The sequence below is a fragment of the Lithobates pipiens genome, unplaced genomic scaffold, assembly GCF_037356315.1.
Source record: "Lithobates pipiens isolate NorthernLeopardFrog02 unplaced genomic scaffold, aLitPip1_a1.2 Scaffold_18, whole genome shotgun sequence".
Lineage (NCBI taxonomy): Eukaryota > Metazoa > Chordata > Amphibia > Anura > Ranidae > Lithobates > Lithobates pipiens.
In genome coordinates, this window is record NW_027507758.1 from 638,697,432 (window position 1) to 638,723,027 (window position 25,596).

Here is a 25,596-nt window from a genome sequence, read left to right on the forward strand (position 1 = left end):
TCCCACGCCCTGATGGTGGCTGTCATTGTTAGAGTGATGGGCAGATCCGAGTTGGTACCCCTGAATAGCGCCAGATGTAAACTTTCATATGACCCCAGATGGGCAGCTTCCAACACTGTGGCCGCGTCCCCATCATTGGATGTTAGCCATCTACGGGCAAACTACATTATCCATTTTTTGGTAAAAATACAAAAGATGAAGTTAAATTTGCATGTGCCCATGAAATGGTGACAACCTTCAGTATCCTATATTTTCAATAGGTGATTCATTAAAATCCCCCTATAGGTCATCAGTTTAGTGCTATAGTTACATTGTTAGTCAGGTTGAAAAAAGACACAAGTCCATCCAGTTCAACCACAATAAAAATAATAATAATAATATCATACAATCCCATATACCCAATTCTATACTCACAGTTGATCCAGAGGAAGGCAAAAACCCCAGCAGAGCATGATCCAATTTGCTAAAGCAGGGGAAAAAATTCCTTCCTGATCCCCCGAGAGGCAATCAGATTTTTCCCTGGAACAACTTTACCTATAAATGTTAGTACCCAGTTATATTATGTACACTTAGGAAATAATCCAGGCCCTTCTTAAAACAATCTACTGATCTGGCCAGAACCACCTCTGCAGGGAGTCTATTCCACATTTTCACAGCTCTTACTGTGAAGAAACCTTTCCGTATTTGAAGATTAAATTTTTTTTCCTCTAGATGTAAAGAGTGCCCCTGTGTCCACTGGGTTGACCGTAAAGTGAATAACTCGACACCAAGTTCACTATATGGACCCCTTATATATTTTTACATGTTGAACATATCCCCCCTTAATCTCCTCTTATCAAGAGAGAATAAATTCAGTTCCTCTAATCTTTCCTCATAGCTGAGCTCCTCCGTGCCTCTTATCAGTTTGGTTGCCCTTCTCTGCACTTTCTCCAGTTTCCCGATATCCTTTTTGAGAACTGGTGCCCAAAACTGAACTAAATATTCCAGATGAGGTCTTACTAATGATTTGAACAGGGGCAAAATGATATTTCTCTCTCTGGAGTACATACCTCTCTTAATACAGGAAAGGACTTTGCTCGCTTTGGAAACCGCAGCTTGGCATTGCATGCTATTATTGAGCTTATGATCTACCAAAAAACCCAGATCCTTCTCCACTATGGATTCCCCCAGTTGTACTCCCCCTAGCGTGTATGATGCATGCATATTCTTAGCCCCTGAGTGCAGAACTTTACATTTCTCAACATTAAACCTCATCTGCCCCATAGTCGCCCAATTAGACAGAGCATTGAGGTCGGCTTGTAAATTGGAGACATCCTGTAAGGACGTTATTCCACTGCATATCTTGGTGTCATCTGCAAAGACGGAAATGTAACTTTTGATCCCAGACCCAATATCATTTATAAAGATATTAAAAAGTAAGGGTCCCAGCACTGAACCTTGGGGTACACCACTGATAACCTTAGACCATTCAGAGTGAGAATAATTAACCACTACTCTCTGAATTCTGTCTTTTAGCCAGTTTTCTATCCATTTACAAACTGATATTTCCAAACCTGTAGACTTTACCTTACACATGAGCCTTGTGTTGGGAACTGTATCCAACGCTTTTGCAAAATCCAAGTATAGCACGTCCACCGCCACCTCTCTGTCCAAGGTTTTACTTGCCACCTCGTAAAAAGAAATCAGGTTTGTCTGACAACTTCTGTCTTTCATGAATCCATGCTGTCTGTTGCTTAAAATATTTTTTCCCAGCAAGAACTCGTCTATGTGGTCTTTTATTAAACTCTCCATTATCTTCCCAACTATAGAAGTTAAACTAACAGGTCTATAGTTACTTGGTAAAGACTTTGTTCCCTTTGTACATATAGGCACCACATTGGCCCTGTGCCAATCCAGTGGTACTATTCCCGTCATTAATGAGTCCCTAAAAATTAGATACAATGGCTTTGAAATTACAGAGCTCAATTCTTTTAGGATCCGTGGGTGAATGCCATCAGGTCCAGGTGCTTTATCCACCTTTATTCTGTCCAAATATTTCTGGACCATATCATTGTGGATTTGGGGCTGTGTCTAGTGATGGACGAACTTCCGACGGGACGTTTCGCGAACGCGAAACGCGAACGGACACAAACGTTCGCGAAAACGACCGTTCGCCGCGGGCTCCATTGACTTCAATGGGAGGCGAATTTCGCAAACCTTTAGGTCGAATTTGCGGCCACGGGGTAATTATTAGGGGGTAGCACGTAGTCCCACCACCTGGACAATAGCATAATACATGTATGAGGTGAATTTGGGATCGATAACTACAAGCATTTTTTTTTTATTTGGGAAATTGTTCTGACAATTCAGGACTATGGAGCTAATGAAGGCAATGGAGGAGAGGGAAGGTCAGGGACCAGGGTAGGCAAACAAGAGGGTGCAGGAGATACAGAGCACTGACAGCAGCACCGTAATACAGAGCACTGACATCAGCACCGTGACATACAGCGCTGACAGCAGCTCCGTGACATACAGCGCTGACAGCAGCTCCGTGACATACAGCGCTGACAGCAGCTCCGTGACATACAGCGCTGACAGCAGCTCCGTGACATACAGCGCTGACAGCAGCTCCGTGACATACAGCGCTGACAGCAGCACCGTGACATACAGCGCTGACAGCAGCTCCGTGACATACAGCGCTGACAGCAGCTCCGTGACATACAGCGCTGACAGCAGCTCCGTGACATACAGCACTGACAGCAGCTCCGTGACATACAGCGCTGACAGCAGCTCCGTGACATACAGCGCTGACAGCAGCACCGTGACATACAGCGCTGACAGCAGCTCCGTGACATACAGCGCTGACAGCAGCTCCGTGACATACAGCGCTGACAGCAGCTCCGTGACATACAGCGCTGACAGCAGCTCCGTGACATACAGCGCTGACAGCAGCTCCGTGACATACAGCGCTGACAGCAGCTCCGTGACATACAGCGCTGACAGCAGCTCCGTGACATACAGCGCTGACAGCAGCTCCGTGACATACAGCGCTGACAGCAGCTCCGTGACATACAGCGCTGACAGCAGCTCCGTGACATACAGCGCTGACAGCAGCACCGTAAGCAGCCCCAGGAGGAAGTCAGCACAGCACAGGGATGGTGTGATCCCCTCATAATAAGAACCCCCAGGAGGAAGTCAGCACAGCACAGGGATGGTGGGAGCCCCTCATAATAAGAACACCCAGGAGGAAGTCAGCACAGCACAGGGATGGTGGGAACCCCTCATAATAAGCAGCCCCAGTAGAAATATGACACCGCTCAACCTCTTCAAAGAGGAGGGTAGGGGCATATAGTACGGTGTGCTTTTTTGGGTCAGGGAAGTGAGCCAAATGAATTAAGAAGGTCTGTGTGCTTGATTCCAAAAATTGTTTATAGACATATACATGGTCTACTGATCACATGTGTTGAATTCCTCCGAGATCCATGCCTCATTCATTTTTAGAAATGTGAGGTAGTTAACACTGTGGTGAGCTAGGCGAGTACGCTTATCGGTCACAATCCCCCCTGCTGCGCTGAACGTCCTTTCGGACAGGACACTGGATGAGGGGCAAGCCAACAGTTCGATTGCAAATTGGGCAAGCTCTGGCCAGAGGTCAAGCCTGCCCACCCAGTAGTCTAGGGGTTCATCACTCCTCAGAGCGTCCACATCGGCCGTTAACCCAATGTAGTCGGACACCTGACGGTCTAGGCGTTCCCTGATGCTGGATCCGGATGACACCTGTCGATGGGTCGGCTGAAAGAATGACCTCATATCCGAAGTCACCAACACATCTTCAAACCGGCCTCTTCTTGCAGGCGCTGTTGGATTGGTACCCGCAAATCCTTCTCTGGGAGTGGGAATTGCTCCTCTGCCAGCGCACGCAAAAGCAGAATGCAGCATTTCTCGAAGCAAGGCCTGGAAGTGCTGCATTCTGACAGCCCTCTGCGACGGCGGTAACATTTCCGCCATTTTGTGTTTGTACCGGGGGTCTAAGTACGTTGCCACCCAGTACTGGTCCTTGACCCTCATGCTTTTTATACGGGGGTCCCTATTAAAACACTGGAGCATGAAGGCCCCCATTTGCACTAAAGTGGAAGCGGTGTGGTGGCCTGGCTCCTGCTCATCATCCAGGATAATGTCGTCCTCTTCATTCTCCTCTCCCCATCCTCGCACAACAGGGATCCCAGAAAGGTTTAAAGCATGCTCTTCTTGCTCCTGCTCATCCGCCCCGGCACCATCCTCCTCTGACTCCTCATCAGACTCCTGTTGTTGACTTGTCTCAGATAGAGTAGCCCCCCCTGGGAATTCATCCAGCATTGCGACTTCCTCATCTTCCCGCTCCTGCTCCTCCACAGCCTGATCAATGACACGACGCAATGCACGCTCCAGAAAGAAGGCATAAGGTACCATGTCACTGATGGCGCCATGGCTGCGACTGACCAGTTTGGTGATCTCCTCAAATGGCCGCAGAAGTCTGCATGTGTCGCGCATGAGCAGCCACTGGCGCGGTGAAAAAAAACCCAGCTCCCCAGAACCGTTTCTTTCGCAGAGTTCATACAGGTAGACGTTAACTGCACGTTTCTGCTGGAGCAGCCTATCAAGCATATAGAAGGTTGAGTTCCATCGCGTCGGGCAATCGCAAATAAGACGTCTGACCGGCAGATGGTGTCGCCGCTGAATGTCAGCAAGGCGAGCCATGGCCGTGTAAGATCTTCTGAAATGGGCCGAGATTTTCCTTGCCTGCCGCAAGATGTCCTGGACCCCAGGGTATTTGACAAGGAATCGCTGCACGACCAAGTTTAAGACGTGTGCCATGCACGGCACGTGCGTGATTTTGCCCTGTTTCAATGCGCTAAGCAGATTGGCACCGTTGTCACACACCACTTTACCAACTGTCAAATTGAGCGGTGTTAGCCACTCATCTGCCTGTGAACGCAAAGCTGAAAGGAGTGCCGGGCCAGTGTGGCTCTTTGCTTCCAGGCACAACAGACGCAGCACGGCATGGCAACGTCTCACCTGGCATGTGGAATAGGTTCTGGGGAGCTTGGGCGGTGCAGTGGAAGAGACGCTAGCAGCGGAAAAGGAGGAGGCAGCTGAGGAGGAGAGGGAGGAGGATGGAGTAGGAGGAGGAGAAGAAGAGTCAGGCCTGCATGCAATCCGTGGCGGTAAAACCAAATCTACACGGGTGCCACGGGTTACATGCTTGACGGCCGTCAGAAGGTTCACCCAGTGGGCAGTAAAACTGATATACCTTCCCTGCCCGTGTTTGCTAGACCACGTGTCTGTGGTCAGATGTATCTTGGCACCGACACTGTGTGCCAGAGATACATTCACTTGCCGCTGAACATGGCCATATAGCTCTGGGATGCCCTTCTCTGAGAAATACTTCCTTCCTGGGACCTTCCATTGTGGTGTTCCAATGGCCACAAATTTGCGAAAGGCCTCCGAGTCCACCAGTTTATATGGCAGTAGTTGGCGGGCTATGAGTTCTGACAAGCCAGCCGCCAACCGTTGGGCAAGAGGGTTATCCGGCGTCATCATTTTTTTACGCTCAAACATTAGGCCCACGGAAGCCTGCCTTTTTGCAGAAAAATGTGAGCTTGGCGTGATGGAAGGTGGAGTGGAGGACAATTGTGAGGAGAGAGGAGAAGGAGAAGTAGAAGACGAGGCTGGACGGTGAGAGCCTGCAGTGTGGCTTTGTGTGTTCCGTTGCTCCCACTGGGCTCGGTGATGGCTGCTCATGTGCCTTCTTAAGGCGGTCGTCCCTAGGTGAGTATTGGGCTTACCGCGACTAACGCGTTGACTGCAAAGATTGCAGATGGCAACGCTATTGTCAGCAGCGGACACGTTAAAAAAAGCCCACACTGCGGAGCCATGTGCCGGTGTCCTGGGAGCGCCAGATGTGACCGTACATGGTCGATGACTCGCTCCTGATACATTTGCAGTCTGCTTTGTCCCTGCTGTGCAATGTAAGTCATTGCTGCTTCTCCTCCCTATCTGCTGGTCCATATCTCCCTCTGAACTCCCCTCCTCTTCCTCTCTTGTGGGCACCCACGTGACATCACTAGACACGTCATCATCAACGTCACCTTCCCCACCGCTATAAGTAGAGTAGGCAGCAACACCGGGGACCAACCTCCTCCTTGGGCTGATCTGGGTACTGGCGTCAGACTGCTGAGTAGCGCTTGTTGCTACCTCCTCTTCCTGATCCAATACCAAGAGTGGCTGCGCATCAGAAATGTCCTCTTGATATGGATCGGAAAATAATTCCAGTGACTCAAGCGGAAGGTATGTGGTGGTGGTGGTGGTGGTCGTGTTGTTGGTGGTAGTGTCTTTGGGGGTGCACATAGCAGAGAGTGAAGAAGAGGGTGCAGATCGAGAGGATGAGGAGGGTGCAGAAGAGTAAGGCTGAGCGAGCCACTCAACCAAGTCTGGTGCATCCTTTAAAGTAATTGAACGCACCTTCTGCAACTTCCCACTTTGGCTCAAGCCTGTTGCTCCTGCCCTACCCCTACCACCCCTGCGGAAGGGCCTGCCTCTTCCTCTGCATGTCATTTTTTAAATGACCCTGTGACAAAACTCTTAGTCCCTATACCGCTGAAGGACTGCTGCAGTATAGGTGAGCGGTCAGCAGTGGTGCACGTCAACCCTATCTATTGTGGACCGATAGCGGTCCTTACAGAACAGCAGACTGTACCGCACTCAAGCCTATGTACCGTAGCACCCTATACCAAGTTACCAGTCCTTATAAGAACTTTTGTGGACCAAGCAGGTTGTGTATTAGTGTTTAGCAGACTGTACGTCAGTCCCTATACCGCTGAAGGACTGCTGCAGTATAGGGCAGCGGTCAGCAGTGGTGCACGTCAACCCTATCTATTGTGGACCGATAGCGGTCCTTACAGAACAGCAGACTGTACCGCACTCAAGCCTATGTACCGTAGCACCCTATACCAAGTTACCAGTCCTTATAAGAACTTTTGTGGACCAAGCAGGTTGTGTATTAGTGTTTAGCAGACTGTACGTCAGTCCCTATACCGCTGAAGGACTGCTGCAGTATAGGGCAGCGGTCAGCAGTGGTGCACGTCAACCCTATCTATTGTGGACCGATAGCGGTCCTTACAGAACAGCAGACTGTACCGCACTCAAGCCTATGTACCGTAGCACCCTATACCAAGTTACCAGTCCTTATAAGAACTTTTGTGGAACAAGCAGGTTGTGTGTTAGTGATTAGCAGACTGTACGTCAGTCCCTATACCGCTGAAGGACTGCTGCAGTATAGGTGAGCGGTCAGCAGTGGTGCACGTCAACCCTATCTATTGTGGACCGATAGCGGTCCTTACAGAACAGCAGACTGTACCGCACTCAAGCCTATGTACCGTAGCACCCTATACCAAGTTACCAGTCCTTATAAGAACTTTTGTGGACCAAGCAGGTTGTGTATTAGTGTTTAGCAGACTGTACGTCAGTCCCTATACCGCTGAAGGACTGCTGCAGTATAGGGCAGCGGTCAGCAGTGGTGCACGTCAACCCTATCTATTGTGGACCGATAGCGGTCCTTACAGAACAGCAGACTGTACCGCACTCAAGCCTATGTACCGTAGCACCCTATACCAAGTTACCAGTCCTTATAAGAACTTTTGTGGACCAAGCAGGTTGTGTATTAGTGTTTAGCAGACTGTACGTCAGTCCCTATACCGCTGAAGGACTGCTGCAGTATAGGGCAGCGGTCAGCAGTGGTGCACGTCAACCCTATCTATTGTGGACCGATAGCGGTCCTTACAGAACAGCAGACTGTACCGCACTCAAGCCTATGTACCGTAGCACCCTATACCAAGTTACCAGTCCTTATAAGAACTTTTGTGGACCAAGCAGGTTGTGTATTAGTGTTTAGCAGACTGTACGTCAGTCCCTATACCGCTGAAGGACTGCTGCAGTATAGGGCAGCGGTCAGCAGTGGTGCACGTCAACCCTATCTATTGTGGACCGATAGCGGTCCTTACAGAACAGCAGACTGTACCGCACTCAAGCCTATGTACCGTAGCACCCTATACCAAGTTACCAGTCCTTATAAGAACTTTTGTGGAACAAGCAGGTTGTGTGTTAGTGATTAGCAGACTGTACGTCAGTCCCTATACCAATGAAGGACTGCTGCAGTATAGGGCAGCGGTCAGCAGTAGTGCACGGCAACCCTATGTATTGTGGACCGATAGCGGTCCTTACAGAACAGCAGACTGTAACGCACTCAGGCCTATGTACCGTAGCACCCTATACCAAGTTACCAGTCCTTATAAGAACTTTTGTGGACCAAGCAGGTTGTGTGTTAGTGATTAGCAGACTGTACGTCAGTCCCTATACCAATGAAGGACTGCTGCAGTATAGGGCAGCGGTCAGCAGTAGTGCACGGCAACCCTATGTATTGTGGACCGATAGCGGTCCTTACAGAACAGCAGACTGTACTGCACTCAGGCCTATGTACCGTAGCACCCTATACCAAGTTACCAGTCCTTATAAAAACTTTTGTGGACCAAGCAGGTTGTGTGTTAGTGTTTAGCAGACTGTGCGTCAGTCCCTATACCGCTGAAGGACTGCTGCAGTATAGGGCAGCGGTCAGCAGTAGTGCACGGCAACCCTATGTATTGTGGACCGATAGCGGTCCTTACAGAACAGCAGACTGTAACGCACTCAGGCCTATGTACCGTAGCACCCTATACCAAGTTACCAGTCCTTATAAGAACTTTTGTGGACCAAGCAGGTTGTGTGTTAGTGATTAGCAGACTGTACGTCAGTCCCTATACCAATGAAGGACTGCTGCAGTATAGGGCAGCGGTCAGCAGTAGTGCACGGCAACCCTATGTATTGTGGACCGATAGCGGTCCTTACAGAACAGCAGACTGTACTGCACTCAGGCCTATGTACCGTAGCACCCTATACCAAGTTACCAGTCCTTATAAGAACTTTTGTGGACCAAGCAGGTTGTGTGTTAGTGATTAGCAGACTGTACGTCAGTCCCTATACCAATGAAGGACTGCTGCAGTATAGGGCAGCGGTCAGCAGTAGTGCACGGCAACCCTATGTATTGTGGACCGATAGCGGTCCTTACAGAACAGCAGACTGTACTGCACTCAGGCCTATGTACCGTAGCACCCTATACCAAGTTACCAGTCCTTATAAGAACTTTTGTGGACCAAGCAGGTTGTGTATTAGTGTTTAGCAGACTGTGCGTCAGTCCCTATACCGCTGAAGGACTGCTGCAGTATAGGGCAGCGGTCAGCAGTAGTGCACGGCAACCCTATGTATTGTGGACCGATAGCGGTCCTTACAGAACAGCAGACTGTACCGCACCCAAGCCTATGTACCGTAGCACCCTAGACAGACCAAGTTACCAGTCCTGATAAAGAGCTTTGTGGAACAAGTGAGTTGTGAATGATTAGCAGACTGCAGCAGAAGGGCAGCAGTCAAGTATAATATTCTTTCTATATTTGGAAGAAAGAATATTATACGTGTACAAGCCTATTACCGTACCACTGATACCAGTCCTGAAAAGAACCTTTGTGGAACTAATAGTAACAGCAAGTCTTTAAAATTATCCTCACTGCCTGACACACTGCTTCCTGCCTGTCCCTATACAAATTGGCAAAAAAGAGTAGGCTGGAACGATTAGCTGGAACAGCTCTTTTGTGGACCTGATAGTAACAGCTAATGATGATGATGATGATGATGATGAAGAAAGACTAATCTGGCTGAGCTGTCCCTAAAATAGCAGCATACAGCGCTCTGTCCCTTTATCTAAACTGACAAAAGAAACTCAGGCTGCTGACCTAACACCTATACCAGTCCTGAAAAGAACTTTTGTGTACCAAATAGCTAGCGTTTTCTCTGTCCCTACTCCACACAGGATCCTTTCCCTACAGTGACAGAAGAAAGAATGTAAAATGGCCACCGGATCGGGTGTATTTATAGGTTAGGGGGAATGTCCAAGTGTCCATGAGCTGTCATGTCTCAATTGGTTGTCCTGTAACACATGATAAACGTGTCACGAAAGGTTAAAGTTCTTGTATACATTAAACACGTAAGTCCGCCGGGGCGAACGACGGAAAAAGGCGTTCGAACCCGCGGACGGCGAAAGTCGGAAATTCGCCGCGAAACGACCGCCGGGCGAACCGTTCGGCCATCACTAGCTGTGTCACTACGACCCCCATTATGGACATGAGCTCTGAAGAAAGTATTTAATAAATTAGCCTTCTCTTTGTCCCCAGTCACCCACTCAAGATTATTTTGTAAAGGGCCTACATGCTCAGACTTGACTTTTTTACTATTAATATATTTGAAGAATTTTTTGGGGTTTGTCCTACTATCTTTTGCAATCTGTCGTTCGTTTTGAATTTTTGCATCCTTGATTTCCTTTTTACATATTCTGTATATTCTGTTATGGAGGAGGTCTGGTGATAGAATTATTGTTCTTTTTCCGGCGTGCGCGGTGATATGTAATCAGCAATCAATATTTTCAAGCACAGACACCCCCAATGCATGTGTTTGCCTTCGTACGTATGTATATGTGGAGTAGGCCTCAATTTTTTTGGAGGACGGGTGAGGTAATTTAATGTGCTTGGGTGTAATTATTATTATATATTTTTTTACTTATAGCAGCAGAGGCGGACTGACAACTCATGGGGCCTCCGGGAAATAGGAGATTATGGGGCCCCCAGGCAAAAGGAGAAGATTATGGGGCCCCCAGGCAATAGGAGATTGTGGGGCCACACAGTATACACATACACATACACTATACACACAGAGACACACAATATACACACAGTATACCCACACAGAATACACATAAACACACTGAAAAGGTACTGGAGAGGCGGGGGGAGCTATAATCTTGGGATTTAAAAAAAAAGTACAGATATTTACATACTGTCCCTGGTTTTATTGAGGCTAACCTGATGGGGCTCCTTAGTGGCATGGGGCCCTCGGGCAGTGCCCGAGTGCCCGAATGGTCAATCCACCCCTGTATAGCGAGGCTCCACCCATAAATGGAACTTCCACTGGTCGGATTCCTCACCACCTCCGATGTCACATTTGGCACCTTTCAGGGGGGAGCAGATACCTGTCAAATCCAGGTATTTGGTCCCACTTCTGGGGAAAGATTGCCGCACATTGTGCGGAAAACTACGTAATATCCGACCCCTCCTCCTCCCCCCACTGTCTTCTGGGAGACACACAGGTCCCAGAAGACAGCAGGGACTATTCAGAAAGCACAGCACAGTAGGAAACATGCAGTGAAGCTGTAAGGCTTAATTTCCTGTTTCCCTTAGTAATGATGCCGGAGCCAAAGGATGGGTCGGCTTCGGGTGCCGGCATAACGGCTCCCAGAACAGGTAAGTGTCTTATATTAAAAGTCAGCAGCTGCAGTATTTGTAGCTGCTGACTTTAAATTTTTTTTTACCTAGGCGAAACTCCGCTTTAACTTTATTTTCTCTCAGCAAATAGCTTGGGGTGTCTACTTTCCAAAAAGGGGTAATTTGGGGGGGGGGGGGGGTTTGACCTGTCCTGATACTTTATGCAAAACAATAGAAGCGTATCACCCACTCTTCTAACCATTTGAAGACAAGGGAGATTATTTACGAAAGGCAAATCCACTTTGCACTGCAAGTGCACTTGGAAGTGCAGTAGCTCAAAATCTAAGGGGTAGATCTGAAATGAGGGGAAGCTCTGCTGATTTTATCATCCAATCATGTGCAAGCGAAAATGCTGTTTTTTATTTTCTCTGCATGTCCCCCTCGGATCTACAGCGAGTGCACTTTCAGTGTAAAGTGTATTTTCCTTTAATAAATAACCTCCAAAGCCCTTTCTGACACTTTTTGTTTACATGAACAAATATATTATTTTTTGCTAGAAAATTACTCTGAACCCCCAAATATTATATATATTTTGAAAGCAAAGACCCTACGGATTAAAATGGTGGGTATTGCAATATTTTTTTTTTTTTACAGCTTTTACAGTTTTTGCGCAGCGATTTGTTAAACGCAATTTTTTTTGAAAAAAAAACACCTTTTTTGAATTGTAATGCACTAAAACACACCATATTGCCCAAATGTTTGGTAAGATATAAAAGATGATCTTATGCCGAGTACATAGATACCAAACACGACATGCTTTAAAATTGTGCACAACCGCGCAGCAGCGACAAACTACATACATTTTTAAAAGCCTTTACAGGTTACCATTTTAGATTTACAGAGGAGTTCTACTGTGAAAATGCCTGCCCTCGATCTGACGTTTGCGGTGATACCTCACATGCATAGTGCAATTGCTGTTTACATATAACACGAGACCGACAATTGCGTTTGCCTTTGCATGTGAGCACGGGGGTCAGGGGTGCTTTTTTTGTTATTATTTATTTTGCTTTTTATTTTATTTTTACACTGTTCTTTTCATTTTATTTATTTTTCATCATTTTTATTGTTATCACAGAGAATGTGAATATCCCCTATGATAGCAATAGGTAGTGACAGGTACTCTTTTTTAACAAAATTAGGGTCTATTAGACTCTAGATCTCCCCTCTGCCCTCAAAGCATCTGACCACACCAAGATCGCTGTGATCAGATGCTTTCCCAATGGCGCTGTATGTATCCGGCGAAACCAAAATCATGAAATGCTCGTAGCTTTCAGTTTCTTAGGCCATAGATGATTGGAGCCATTTTGATCTTGGATCAGCTCTATGGTCAGTTGGCAGAACCACCGGCTGCATTATCAGGTCCCCCAGTGAGACAGGAGAGCCAGAGAAAACCAATGAAGGCGACAGAAGGAGGGGGACGTTCCCTCCCACTGCTTGTAAAAGCAATCTAGCGGCTAATTAGCCACTAGGATTGCTTTTACATGAAAGCCAACTGCTGGCTGAAAAGAATGATATCAAGATGATACCTAAACTTGCAGGCATCATTCTGGTATAACCACTCAAATTCTAGCAACATACCAGTATGTTGCTGGTCCTTGTTGGGCATATATTGTAATGTTCTTTCTTTTCACACAGCCTGTGGGATGAATGGAAAAAAAGATATTGATCAGTGGGTATGCGCACCATTAGAATACTGCCCTGCATCCACCCACTTCTAATGATGGGCATACATGGACCGTTTTTCTTTTTTTAACTGTGGTGGTGAAATCACCTCCTACAGTGCTGGAGTCACGGCTATGTATCGTGGGAGAAACCGCTGTTGCTGTCAAGATAAATAAATCAGTTCTGGAGCTGAATGGCGTATCTGAAAAGAAAATAATGGTTAATGTGACCAAACGTCCCACACTCCACTTGAGTGCTTTCATCATATACCGCTTCCTCCCAGTCTGAATATAGATATCAGATATTCCAACCGCTCCCAACAAGAAACAAGGCACTATTTGTTTGGTTGCTGAACATGAACTGTTTATTAGAACAAGAATACAGTCTTATATACAGTTAAAGTGGAGGTCCCCCCCTCCTGCCCATATTCCTCTAACAATACACCTGTAACCAGAAACATAAATGAACATGAGCTAGCTATCTAATCATTTACCCAGACTTGATGACTCAGAGATATGACCTTTCAGGGTAGACTTGCTGTCTCCTAACTTACAACTTACAATACACATAAGTATAAACACATCCCCCAATAGTTTTCTAGGAGACAAAGATGTGTCAATGAGCACAATAAACTATTAGGTGAAAGACCCGGGCTTTCCAGATCTCATTAACCAGCATTCTTTTCACTGAGTCCCAAGCTGGCAGAGACTATAATGGCCTCCTTAATAGTGTCCTTTTGCATTACATAACAGAATATCTTCCTGAATGCTTGTTGCTCCCTCAAATGCCAGGTGAAAGCCCTTGTACACACGGTCGGAGATTCCATCGGAATGTTTCCTATCGGACTGTTTTGTCGGATATTCTGACTGTGTGTGGTCTGCATTGGACTGTTTCCGTCAGAATATCCGACGGACCAATTTTTCCAACTTGCCGGTAAAATTTTCAGACAAAATGCTCCGATCGGACATACTCCAATCATGTGCAGCCTACTCCGACTGACAAGGTGCCACGCATTGTCAGATCAAATTCCTAGACCAAAGCTATTGGCTACTAGCCTGAACGTAGTCCCGTCCTAACGAAATAACGTCATCACGTTATGTACAATCGGATTTTCCGACAACTTAGTCCGACCGTGTGTATGCAACATCACTTCCGGACCTCTTCCGGAATTAATCCGTCTGAATTACTCAGATGGATTTGGTTGTCGGAATCTCCGACCGTGGGTACAAGGGCTTAGAGAATTATTGTAGCTCATCGGGCAGGCATGCGCGCATAAGAACTTGGCGATTCGCAGATGCGCCACTGCGCATGTGCAAAGAAATGTGCGTGCTCCCGGGAGCGCATCCACAGTTCCATTTGGCCCCAGGTGGACTATTTAGGGGACACACTGACCTCTGCTAAATCCTGACTGATCATTGGGAAGTTTGGGCACAGCACCGTCTGGAAACAGAAGGGCTGTGATGATCTCTTCCTGGAATTTTAGGAAGGATCCAGTTTGTCCTGAAGCTTTGTATAGCACATAAACATTCAGCAGAGCCAATTGAAATAAGTATACAGACACTTTTGTTTGTCTGGCTCTATGGGCAATTAAGTACGGGCGCCATCATCTGGTCATTGAAGTCCACCCTTCCCATATTAAGGTTGTATTCGTGGACACAGAGTGGCTTCTCAACACCAGTCGCTGTTGTAATTTGGACTGTCATATCTGCGCGAAGGGAGGACGGAACAAAAACATTCCAATTATCCCTCCACTTCACTGCGAGCAATTTTTTACACTTTGAGCAGGCTCTTTTCCCCTGTCTAAATTGGGACTCTACAAGCCGTTGCAGGAAGCCCCGGTGATTAGATTTCACGGTGCCACATGCGCCAGTTCCACAATCAAAAAGGTGACTAAAAAGTGGCACATTTGTGTAATAATTGTCCGCGTACAAGTGATACCCCTTTCCGAATAAGGGTGACACCAAGTCCACACAATCTTACCAGGGCTCCTTATGTAGTTTGGGCAGTTCTTAGGCTCCATGTGACTATCCTTTCCCTCATAAACCATAAAACTATATGTATAACCTGTTGCCCTGTCACGGAGCTTATACATCTTGACCCCATATCCGACACACTTGCTAGGAAGTTACTGTTTGAAAGACAAGCAGCCAGAAAACGTAATCAGGGACTCATCAACGTAAACAACTTGATGGGGAGAAAACAAGTCTGCAAACTGGTGGTTGAAATGGTTTACAAGGGGCTGAATTTTGTGGAACCGATCGTATTCAGGGTCACCCGAGGATGACAGAGTTCATTGCCATTAAAATGCATGAACCACAACATCTGCTCGTACTGTGTCCTGGTCATAGATGCGGAGAACACGGGCATATGGTAAATTGGGTCAGTGGACAAATATGACCGCAACTCACTTTTTTTAGTTACGCCCATGAGGAGGGATAGGCCCAGGAAGGTCTTAAATTCGGAAACCATAATAGGATTCCATTCTCTGGCAAGAGTCAACTGGAGATTAGCGGCGATGAATCGACCAGCATACAAATTGATTTGTTCCACAGTAGATCTAGAGAGATCTTCCGTGAAAAACAGTGAATAAAAATCAAGTGACGTAAAATCAACTGTTTCCGCCTGAATACTGGGTTGGCCAGTGAATAGGGGAAGTACGGGTGCCGCAGAAGTTGTAGGCACCCAATTAGGATTGGCAAATGCAGCACTATGGGCTCTATGGGCCTGTGTTTGTCTTCTTGGTGGCTGCGGGGCACTACTTGTGCTATCCACCGCACCAGCTTGAACTGCACTTATGGGACTCGCCATGTCACCATGTGATACTGCAGTGCTGGTTTGACTACGACCAGGGTGTACTAGGCCGCTGGTGCTTGCCAGTTCACCAGAAGGATGAGCGACACTAGTACTGGCTCTCTGCTCCATACGAGAGCCATGGGGTTCTTGCACCTCAACAACAGAAGAAGAACAGGGTCTGGTACGCCTGACCTTAGCAGGGACCACTACTCCATAGTCAGAGCTATCTGTCAGGGTGCCGCTGCTGTCTACTGGTATTCTGAGCCTGAATCTGACAGTGAGGCTTCCCTTTTGCTCTCATCTGTCATGCTCAGAAACAGATGACACCACTTCCCCTGCCTGTGTTTACACTTACAGGCAAGGGAAACATTTCATTCATCAGAACTGATCAGCAGGTCCAGGCCAGAAATCATGGGTCTGGACCTGAACATTCATCAGTTCTGAAACGAATCGGATCGCCACGGGCACTGCAGGGGTGTGCACATGCCTCCTGCTTGCGGGCACGAGTGCCGCATGGGTATGGCGGTTCGCGCAGGAGAGCCACTTTGTCGGTAAGTGGTTATGTTGTATATGAATTTGCACATGATTCAGCTTACTTAATTTATCAATAAACACCATAAGATCAGTGAAGTAGGTGTAAAGTAGAAACAGTAGACCTGCAGAGAATATTATTTGAGCCCCTAGCACTTTATATAGGAATGTCTCCACATATTTTAGTGTATTTGTGATGATTTATGTGCACACACAATAGGACAGCGCTGTGACACATAATGCTCTTCTAGTTGATAAAGGGAACACTTACCTTCGTTACAGCAGCAGTCCGGTATAAGTTATTTCTGTAGGTATTTGAGTTGTTACACATAGCGCGGGTTTTATTCTATTTATATTGGTGACATAATTGCCCAAATCTGGGGATCAGGAGCCATTTCCACCCTTTACTCTCGGCTGGGGCTCTTTGTATCCATATAAAAGATGTTCTACATGACTAAATCTGACATCAATTTTACTGCAAAATCAAAGGGGCCAAATTGTCTCCCCCCCCCCCCCCCCGAGCAGTAATATATTTCTATCCCCCTTGGTGGGAGTGGAGATGACCCATCTATAAGGATATACAGTACATACACACATCGCACAAGGCCGTGCTCACACTACGAGATGGTTCTCAGGACTGCAGTTCCTCTGATCTCCACAAGGTGGTGATCTCACTTCTTCCCAGACAGGAAGTCTCTATGGAAGGTAGGAAGTGATGTCAGATACAGACAGGAAGTGATGTCAGGTACACACAGGAAGTCTCTATGGAATACAGGCAGGAAGTGATGTCAGATGCAGACGAGACCACGCATGAGGTACAAAGTACAAAGAAGACATTGCTGGAAGTGGCAGCAGAGGAGGTAATAAGATCATATTCTCTATTTACACCCAGTAACCCCCCCGTCATGTCCGTCCTCTTCCTCCATAGTCACTGTGATGTCTTTTATCTCCAGCAGATGATGATACACACATATATAGTGTGGATAATACAAGAATTAACCCCTTCAGGGGATCAGTTGATGATGAATATATCTTCCTTCCAAATCTGGCCATACATGGTTCAGTTTTATCGTTCATCCAGCGGGATGAGAGGAAAAAAACGGAAGTGATTCCCCCATCCACACATTGGAAGGGGATGGGGGAATCCTCCCCGCTGCACTATTGTATTCTGACAATGGGGGGCGCTCCTCCGCTCTCAGAATACACAGATCAGTGATGAAGCTATTGGGTGCAGCTTCACTAGCAAAGTGGAACTGTTGGTTCTGCATTGTATGTAATTAAATCAGAATACCTGCTACAAGATTTTAACCTGTGGAGTGTGGAGGTCCTGTGTGGGTAAATTATACCTCAGTAGTAAAGTAGGACTTTAATACAATGTAAACCTGAATGGAGAGGTGAGGAGGATTCTGGGAATATCATTTGATTTTACTATTTGTGTTCAGATCTAGAGTTTTCCTCCTGTGAAGTCTGGAGATCATATGACATCACATTGCCTCCACCTCCCTCCCTGATAGAATAGAGAAATACAAAGAAGATTCTAGAAGTCACCAGAGAGATGATGGAGGAGAGGTGAGGAGGATTCTGGGAATTCTGGGACATTATCCAGTAACAGACAAGGGATGTGTCTGGATGGTGACTGTATCATTGTGTGTGTCAGGTTCCTATAAGGTGTCAGGATGTCACTGTCTATTTCTCCATGGAGGAGTGGGAGTATTTAGAAGGACACAAGGATCTCTACAAGGACGTCATGATGGACAATCAGCCGCCCCTCACATCACCGGGTAAGAGGAGACTTTATTGTAAAGGAGAGAGCAGTACGGAGGCTCCACCTAGATCCCCCATTATCTGATAAACACATAGAAACAATGTATTCAGTCAGTGTGTGTGTTTCCTACAGATGGATCCAGTAATGGGAACCCACCAGAGAGATGTCCCCGTCCTCTGTATTCCCGGGATTCCACACAGGAAGGTCACACCATCCCCCACCATCATCAGGTAGATGAGGAACAATCACTGATAGTATCATTAGGATCTGTACATTATCTGCATTGTTACCATTGATGTCATTTGTATTATATATTCAGAGTGGAAACCTGAGAGAGTCTAAAACTGAGGTTAAAGAAGAGATAAAAGAGGAGGAAGGTCACACCATCCCTCACCATCATCAGGTAGACGATGGACAATTATTGGTAGTTATAATTTATACACAGCATGTTTAATACAATAAAATTTTGGCAAAAAGTTTGGCCCGAACATTGCCTGTTCACCCGTTTGGCGAACACCCCAATTTGCAGGGCGTTCGGTGGGGGTTTGCTCCGTTGAACGCTCTGCAATGCACTGCATGCTGCACAGTACATTCTAAGCCTTGATTGGGTAATGCTTTGGCCAATCAGGGTGCAGTGAATAGCTGGGTATTAAGGAGTGGGGTCGGAAAGCCTGTCATGGTGCCCTTCACAAACGATGAGTCATCAGCTGTCAATGGGCTTCCCTGCTGACAGCTGAATAAAAAAATCAACGTGGGAGTCCCCCCTCCAATTCATACCGGACCCATATTCAAGCATGCAGCCTGATAGGCCAGGTAAAGGGGGGGCGAGTGAGCGCCCCCTCCCCTCCTGAACCATATCGGGCCACACGCCCTCAACGTGGGTGGGTGCTTTGGGGCAGTAGGGGCCTCCACCCCAAAGCACCTTGTTCCCCATGTTGATAGGGACAAGTGCCTGAGCCTCTTCTCGACAACCCTGGGGGCGGTGGTTGTGGGGATCTGCAGGCGGAAGCTTATCGGAATCTGGAAGACCCTTTAACAAGTGGGCCCTCAGATCCTGCCCCCCCATGTTACATAGTTAGTAAGGTTGAATAAAGACAGCAGTCCATCCATTTCAACCTGAGTGAGTGTGGGTGCATTTCTACAATTTATCCCTATTTATTTAAGGTACCAATATAGGGCCGTCAATTTTCGCAGCACTCCACACATACATCGCACACTCACATCGGTCTCTACCCTCAAGGAGCCCACAATCCAAAGTCCCTAACTCACATTCATATACTAGGGCAAATTTTGGACAGAAGCCAATTATTTAAATGAGTATGGGGTATATAGGACCCCCTATCCATTCACCAAAAGGAAATCAAAAAGTAATAAAATTACAGAGACCGTTTTTGACAATTACTTTATTTAAAAAGTAAAAATACAGTGTCCCCTGATGTAGTTCCATTGTTAATCACGCAGCACCGCCGACCCAAAAAAAACCGCCAGATGCCTGGCTTGCCGTTTAACAGTTCTTATATAGGTAAGGGACGGAGCCACCCAATGATGTCAACTTGTGGCTCCATCCCCCTTGTGATGTCACTGACCAGTGCATGCTGGGAATCCTCCATGTTGAGGGCATGTGGCCTGTTATGGTTCAGGAGGGGTGGTTGGTGCTTGCTCATCCCTCCCCATTTTTGACCTGCCAAGCTGCATGCTTGGATATGCTGGATAATGGTCTGGTGTAGATTTTTGGGGGGCTCTGTGTTTTTTTTTTTTGCATGGGGTTCCCCTTGAAATCCATACCACACCAGAAGGGCCTGATGTGGATTGAGAGGTCCGCCATGACGTTTTTTGTAAATATGTTTTTCTATTGCCGACCATGATATTGTATTGCCAGCAATTTAAATTCATTTTCCCTTTAGAAATGTCAGTTTTGCTGCAGCAGGTTCTATACATGGTACAGATGCGCTAATTTACAGGCAGACTAAAGGCCTCCCCAGGCACTATATTTAAAGGAATTTTTCATTTTTATTGTTTCACTTTAACCACTTGCCAACCACACTACAATATACTTCCCTATAGCTGAATGACGGCTACAGCGTGGCTTGCTAGTTCTGGGAGGGCATCTTTTGACGTCCTCCTGTGCGTGGGCATCTCGCACACCAATTGGGGCATGCACCTGGAAGTGTCTGTGATCACTCGGTCCGCGGGACCCAGTGCATCACAAATTAGGGTAAAGGGCCAATCACAGTGGCCATTTATCATGTAATTGCTATGTACAATGATGGAGCGATCACTTTGTCAACAAACCGGGATCATGCCCGGTTCAGCTCACGCTGATGCTGTGTTTCTCTATCGTCTCCTCGCAGGCTGTATCGGTGTGAGGAGAGGAAAGAGAAACACTGCAGAAGCGTGAGTTGGCATGATTCTGAGTGCCCATACGATGTTGTCCCTACAGTGCCATCCCTGTGTCCCTACACTGCCATCACAGTGCCACTACTACGTTGGGGTGTTTGCTTTCCAAAATGGGGTCATTTTGTGGGTGATTCCATTGTCCTGGTGCTCCAGGGCCTTCAAAAGTCTAATGGGTAGTGAGGAAAGGAGATGTGCAATTTATGCACCTAGAACGCCTGAAGGTGCTCCCTGCATGTTGGGCCTCGGTATATGGCCAGGCTGTGTAAAAGTCTCACACATGTAGTATGGCCATACTCAGGAGGAGTAGAATGTATGTCGGGTTGTAGTTGCAAGTATGCATATGCCATGTGAGAGAAATAACCTGCCAATATGATAATTTTTGAGGGGGGGAGTCACTTTGCAAATTGTGCAGAAAAAAATGACAACTGCTAAAAACTCACCATGCCTATTACTAAGGCTACTTTCACACCCGCTTTACAGGTGCTATAGCTCTAAAAATAGCGCCTGCAAAGCGCCTCTCCTCAAAACTCCAGTGTGAAGGACGCTAAAAAAAAAGTCCTGCAAGCAGCATCTTTGCAGCGCTTTAGGAGTGGTGTATACACTATTCCAAAAGCACTCCTGCCCATTGAAGTCAATGGGCAGCGCCAGCAAAGCCCCCCGCTAGCACCTGAAAAGTGCTGCAGAAGCCTCAGTAAAGTGCTGCTAAAAGTAGCAGTGCTTTCCACATGAAAATAACGCCCTAAATACCTTGGAATGTCTACTTTCCAAAAAGGAGGTATTTGTACTTTCCTGGCTTGTTAGGGTCTCAAGAAATGAGATAGGCCGTCAGTACATCAGGTGTGATCAATTTTCAGTGATTGGCACCATAGCTTATAGACTCTCATTTTCAGTCTTTTTTTATTTATAGTGCAAAATATTATATGCATGTGTGTGTGTGTGTGTGTGTGTATATATGTGTGTATATATATATATATATATATATATATATATATATATACAGTGTATATGTATGTATATGTGTGCCCAGTAGGCAAGTGATTAAACATATTACATTAAAATTACTGCTCCTGAAAAACAATCTTTTAAAAAAATAAAGTACCCGACCCCCATACCCTTTTTATGGCCAATTATTTGCATATAAGCAATGGGCACTTTTGATTTTTCAAGTTCAGGGCCCATAGACTAATAGGGTTCACCATTTGGGTCAGAACTTTTTCTCTGTTCAGGAGTTCTGGTACAAACCAGACAGGGGGATGTTCGGCCCATCTGTAGCTACAATGAATGTTTTATTATATATTCAGAGTGGAAACCTCGGGGATGATAATATTGATGTTAAAGAAGAGTATAAAGAGGAGGATGAGGAGTATGGAGTGATGGAGGAGTTTTCAGAGGGACACAAGGATATGATGGAGCCACCAAATACCAGGAACCCACCAGAGAGATGTCCCCGTCCTCTGTATTCCCGGGATTCCACACAGGAAGATCACACCATCCCCCACTGTTACAAGGTTGGTGGGACGTAGCTTAAAAAACACACTTATAGAGACAATTTGTGGACTCTTTATGTGATGTCACAATTCTCTCTCATTTTCTTATTTTAGAGTGGAGATCCAATGGATATAGAATTTGAGGTGAAATCAGAAGAAGAAGAGAGGTATGTGAGGGATGATCAGCAGTCTATGGAGGAGGATGGAATAACGGGGACATTTATAGAGGAGGACACTCCTACAGAGATCAGCACAGGTGGGTCATTAACACTAAATACATTCCTCCACCCATACTGCTCACTGATTGGTCCAGAGTAGGGCGGGGACTGGGTGTTATCAGCCTGTAATACCCTGGTCACTTTCCTGTGTTCCCCGTCCTGTATTCCTGGATTTCTCCTAATCGTCTTATGGGACAGCCACCTGAGAGACCTTGGCTCCTCCCCTCTGCAGGAAACACCGCGCCAACCTTCTATAAATTTCCTCCTCCACTGCTGGCTCCTCAGTTATTTGTGTTTTCCTCCTGAGGGGAGACACCACTAGAACCAAGCCAGGAGAGCCAGAGAAAGATGGAGAGGCTCAGGTAACATGTCCTAAAAGGGAGTAAAGGCTCCAAGGACAAGGGGGGGCTCCTTTTCAGCACAGAGCGTGGTGACGGGGTGCAGGTCCAGCCATCCCATACCCTTAGCAGCGTGTGGTAGCACAGGCAGTGCAAACTACACCGGGTATTGGGACTGTACGGCGCCCGTGGCGGGTGCAGTCATATCCGGCCGAAGGGGCGTGCACTTCCGGGTTTGCGGCTTCCAGTTCCGGCCGGAAAAAATATGAAAGGGAGCCAGGCATGGGCTGGAGAGGAGCCGCACATGCTGTAGAGACAGCAGAGGCTCTGGAGGTGACACCACTATGTCGGACGCAGAAGAAAGGGACCAGGCTGCTCCAGCCGAGACCAGCTCCAGCCATGTGAAGGTAAGGGGAACCTTGGGTGGAACTCCCCTGGCCTGAACTCACCACTCCCCCCTTAGCATCAGTATGGGAATACATGAAAAAGGGGGGTAGGTAAAGGACCCTCCAGTGTCAGAGGGTGGTTCATAGAGCCCCTGGTGAGGCAAGCCCATATGAAGAAGCTGCGCACCTGTGGTTTTCTTTTATGTCTTTTCAGAAAACAGACAAAACCAGGCTCCCTCATAGCTCAAAAAGGAGGTACCCTTCTTGTAAAACTACCCCTAGAGACTCCTGGGGGAAATAATTATGTAAAGAACGTATTAGTAATTTAGTACAAGAACATTCCACAGAGCAGAGTGAGCTAGCGGCATCTGTTAAAGAGTTATGCAGTACTTTCAAATCCTTTAAAACCTTATTTGAAGGGTTTCTGATCCCGCAGCCTCAGACGGCTCCTACCCCAGTACAGACAGAGTTACCAAAGACGCAAGCAATACCCTCCACTATCTTCCTTTCCCACACTCCTGCGAGGCATCGCGTATATCACAGATGCTTCAGCAGAACTGGTACGGACGGCAGCCAGATCCTCTGCACTAGCCAACTATAAAAGAAGGGCCCTATGGCTAAAGACATGGCAGGGGGACTGCGCGTCCAAAGCCTAACTCTGCGGGATCCCATTTACAGGGGACCTGCGTTCGGGCCAGGGTTGGAGAAAGTGCTGGACCGTACAGCGGATAAAAAAAAAAGGCGTTTCCGCTGAAACACAAAGCAACTTTGAGTCAGCCACAGCAGACTAAAATGAGACAAAAAGGGGACACAAGATCCCGGTTTTCAACACCCAAGGCTGATAACCAGAGAAAATCTTGGGTTCAGAGAGGGAAAGGCAAGGGAGGGGCTATTTTTTGTCCTGAGCAAACCCGAAATAAAAAATGACAAAGTAGTCACAGTGGGAGGAAGACTGGGGGCTTTCCTCCCACAATGGGAAGAGATAGCCTCCAATTGGTTTATTTTGAGAACGATAAGAGACGGGTATCATCTAGAATTCTCAAGATCACACCCAAACAGGCTCTACACCACCAAGCTTCCAAAAAACAAAGAAAAGGCCAAAGAGTTAATGAGAGCCATAAAGGATCAGGGAGTAATCACCAAGGAACACAGAAAGAACAGGGAGTAATCACCAAGGTACCAAAGGAAGAAAGAGGGCAGGGTTTCTACTCCCACATATTCGGAGTACAAAACCCCTCAGGAAAGGTCAGGCCAATCCTCAACCTCAAGCCCTTAAATATATCCATAACTTACAAAAAATTCAGAATGGAGTCCATATATTCAGTAAAGGCTCTATTACCTCCAAACATGGTTTCCCTAGACTTAAAAGACGCATACCTACACATCTTGATACATAAAAGTTGTCCGAAATTTCTAATGTTAGCAATAGAAACAAAAAAAGGAAACCATGCACCTTCAATTCTGAGCTCTACCCTTCGGCCTTTCCTCTTCACCAAGAATTTTTACAAAGATTTTGGCGAAAGCTCTGGTACCATTGCGAGTCAAAGGCATATCCATCATTGCCTATTTAGACGGCCATCTTTTTGCAGAAACTCCCGAGAAATTACTTTTAAAATCTCAAATACACGCAGACATTCTTATGTCGCGTACACACGATCAAACAAGCAGGTGGAAAAGTCCGGCAAACTCAAGTCCGCCGGACAATCCCCCCGTGTGTAGCCTCCGGCATACTTTTTTGACCCGAAAGTACGGCGGACTTAGAATGCCGTGTTACACTCCAATCTTCCCGGCGGACAATCCGGCCGTGTGTGTGCCAGTCCGCCGTACTTTTGAAATGAACGGACTTTTCCCGCCCGGAGAAAAGTCCGCTCATTTCGAGCGGGTCTCCAGGTAGGCGGGGCCCGTGAAGGAGATGCCGCCGGCCCCGCCACCTGGTATGGACTTAAAGGGGATACCCAACGCCGAAAAAAATCGGCGTGGGGGTCCCCCCAAAGTCCACAACAGACCCTTGTCCGAGCACGCTACCCGGCCGGCCAGGAAAGGAGGGGCGAGCGAGCGCCCCCCCCCCCCCCCCCCCCCTGAGCCGTACCAGGCCGCGTGCCCTCAACATGGGGGGTGCCTTGGGGAAGGGGGGGCCGCGCGGCCCCCCCACTCCAAAGCACCTTGTCCCCATGTTGATGAGGACAAGGGCCTCTTCCCGACAACCCTGGCCGTTGGTTGTCGGGGTCTGCGGGCGGGGGGCTTATCGGAATCCGGGAGCCCCCTTTAATAAGGGGGCCCCCGGATACCGGCCCCCCACCCTATGTGAATGAGTATGGGGTACAATGTACCCCTACCCATTCACCTGTAAAATAAAAGTACAAAAAAAACACAACACACAAGATAAAATAGTTTATTGCACAGCTCCGGGGGTCTTCCGTCTTCGGGGGTCTTCTCGTCGGACTCCTCCGCTATCTTCTTGTAGCTCTTTTGCTAGCGGAGGAGCCCGGCATTCTTCCTCGCAGCCGGCCTCTTCTTCCGATAAGCCCCCCGCCCGCAGCCCCCCGACAACCAACGGCCAGGGTTGTCGGGAAGAGGCCCTTGTCCTCATCAACATGGGGAC

The 25,596-nt window shown here is 47.3% G+C and overlaps 1 protein-coding gene across 1 annotated transcript in view; it reads left to right on the plus strand.

Moving 5' to 3' along the window:
- Positions 1 to 25,596, plus strand: part of LOC143986898 (uncharacterized) — a 1,277,526-nt gene that overhangs the window by 1,171,088 nt on the left and 80,842 nt on the right. The window contains 5 exon segments of the mRNA XM_077485305.1: positions 17,892 to 17,972; positions 18,061 to 18,184; positions 18,301 to 18,398; positions 21,867 to 22,073; positions 22,167 to 22,308. Coding sequence (XP_077341431.1) covers positions 17,892 to 17,972; positions 18,061 to 18,184; positions 18,301 to 18,398; positions 21,867 to 22,073; positions 22,167 to 22,308 — 652 coding nt within the window.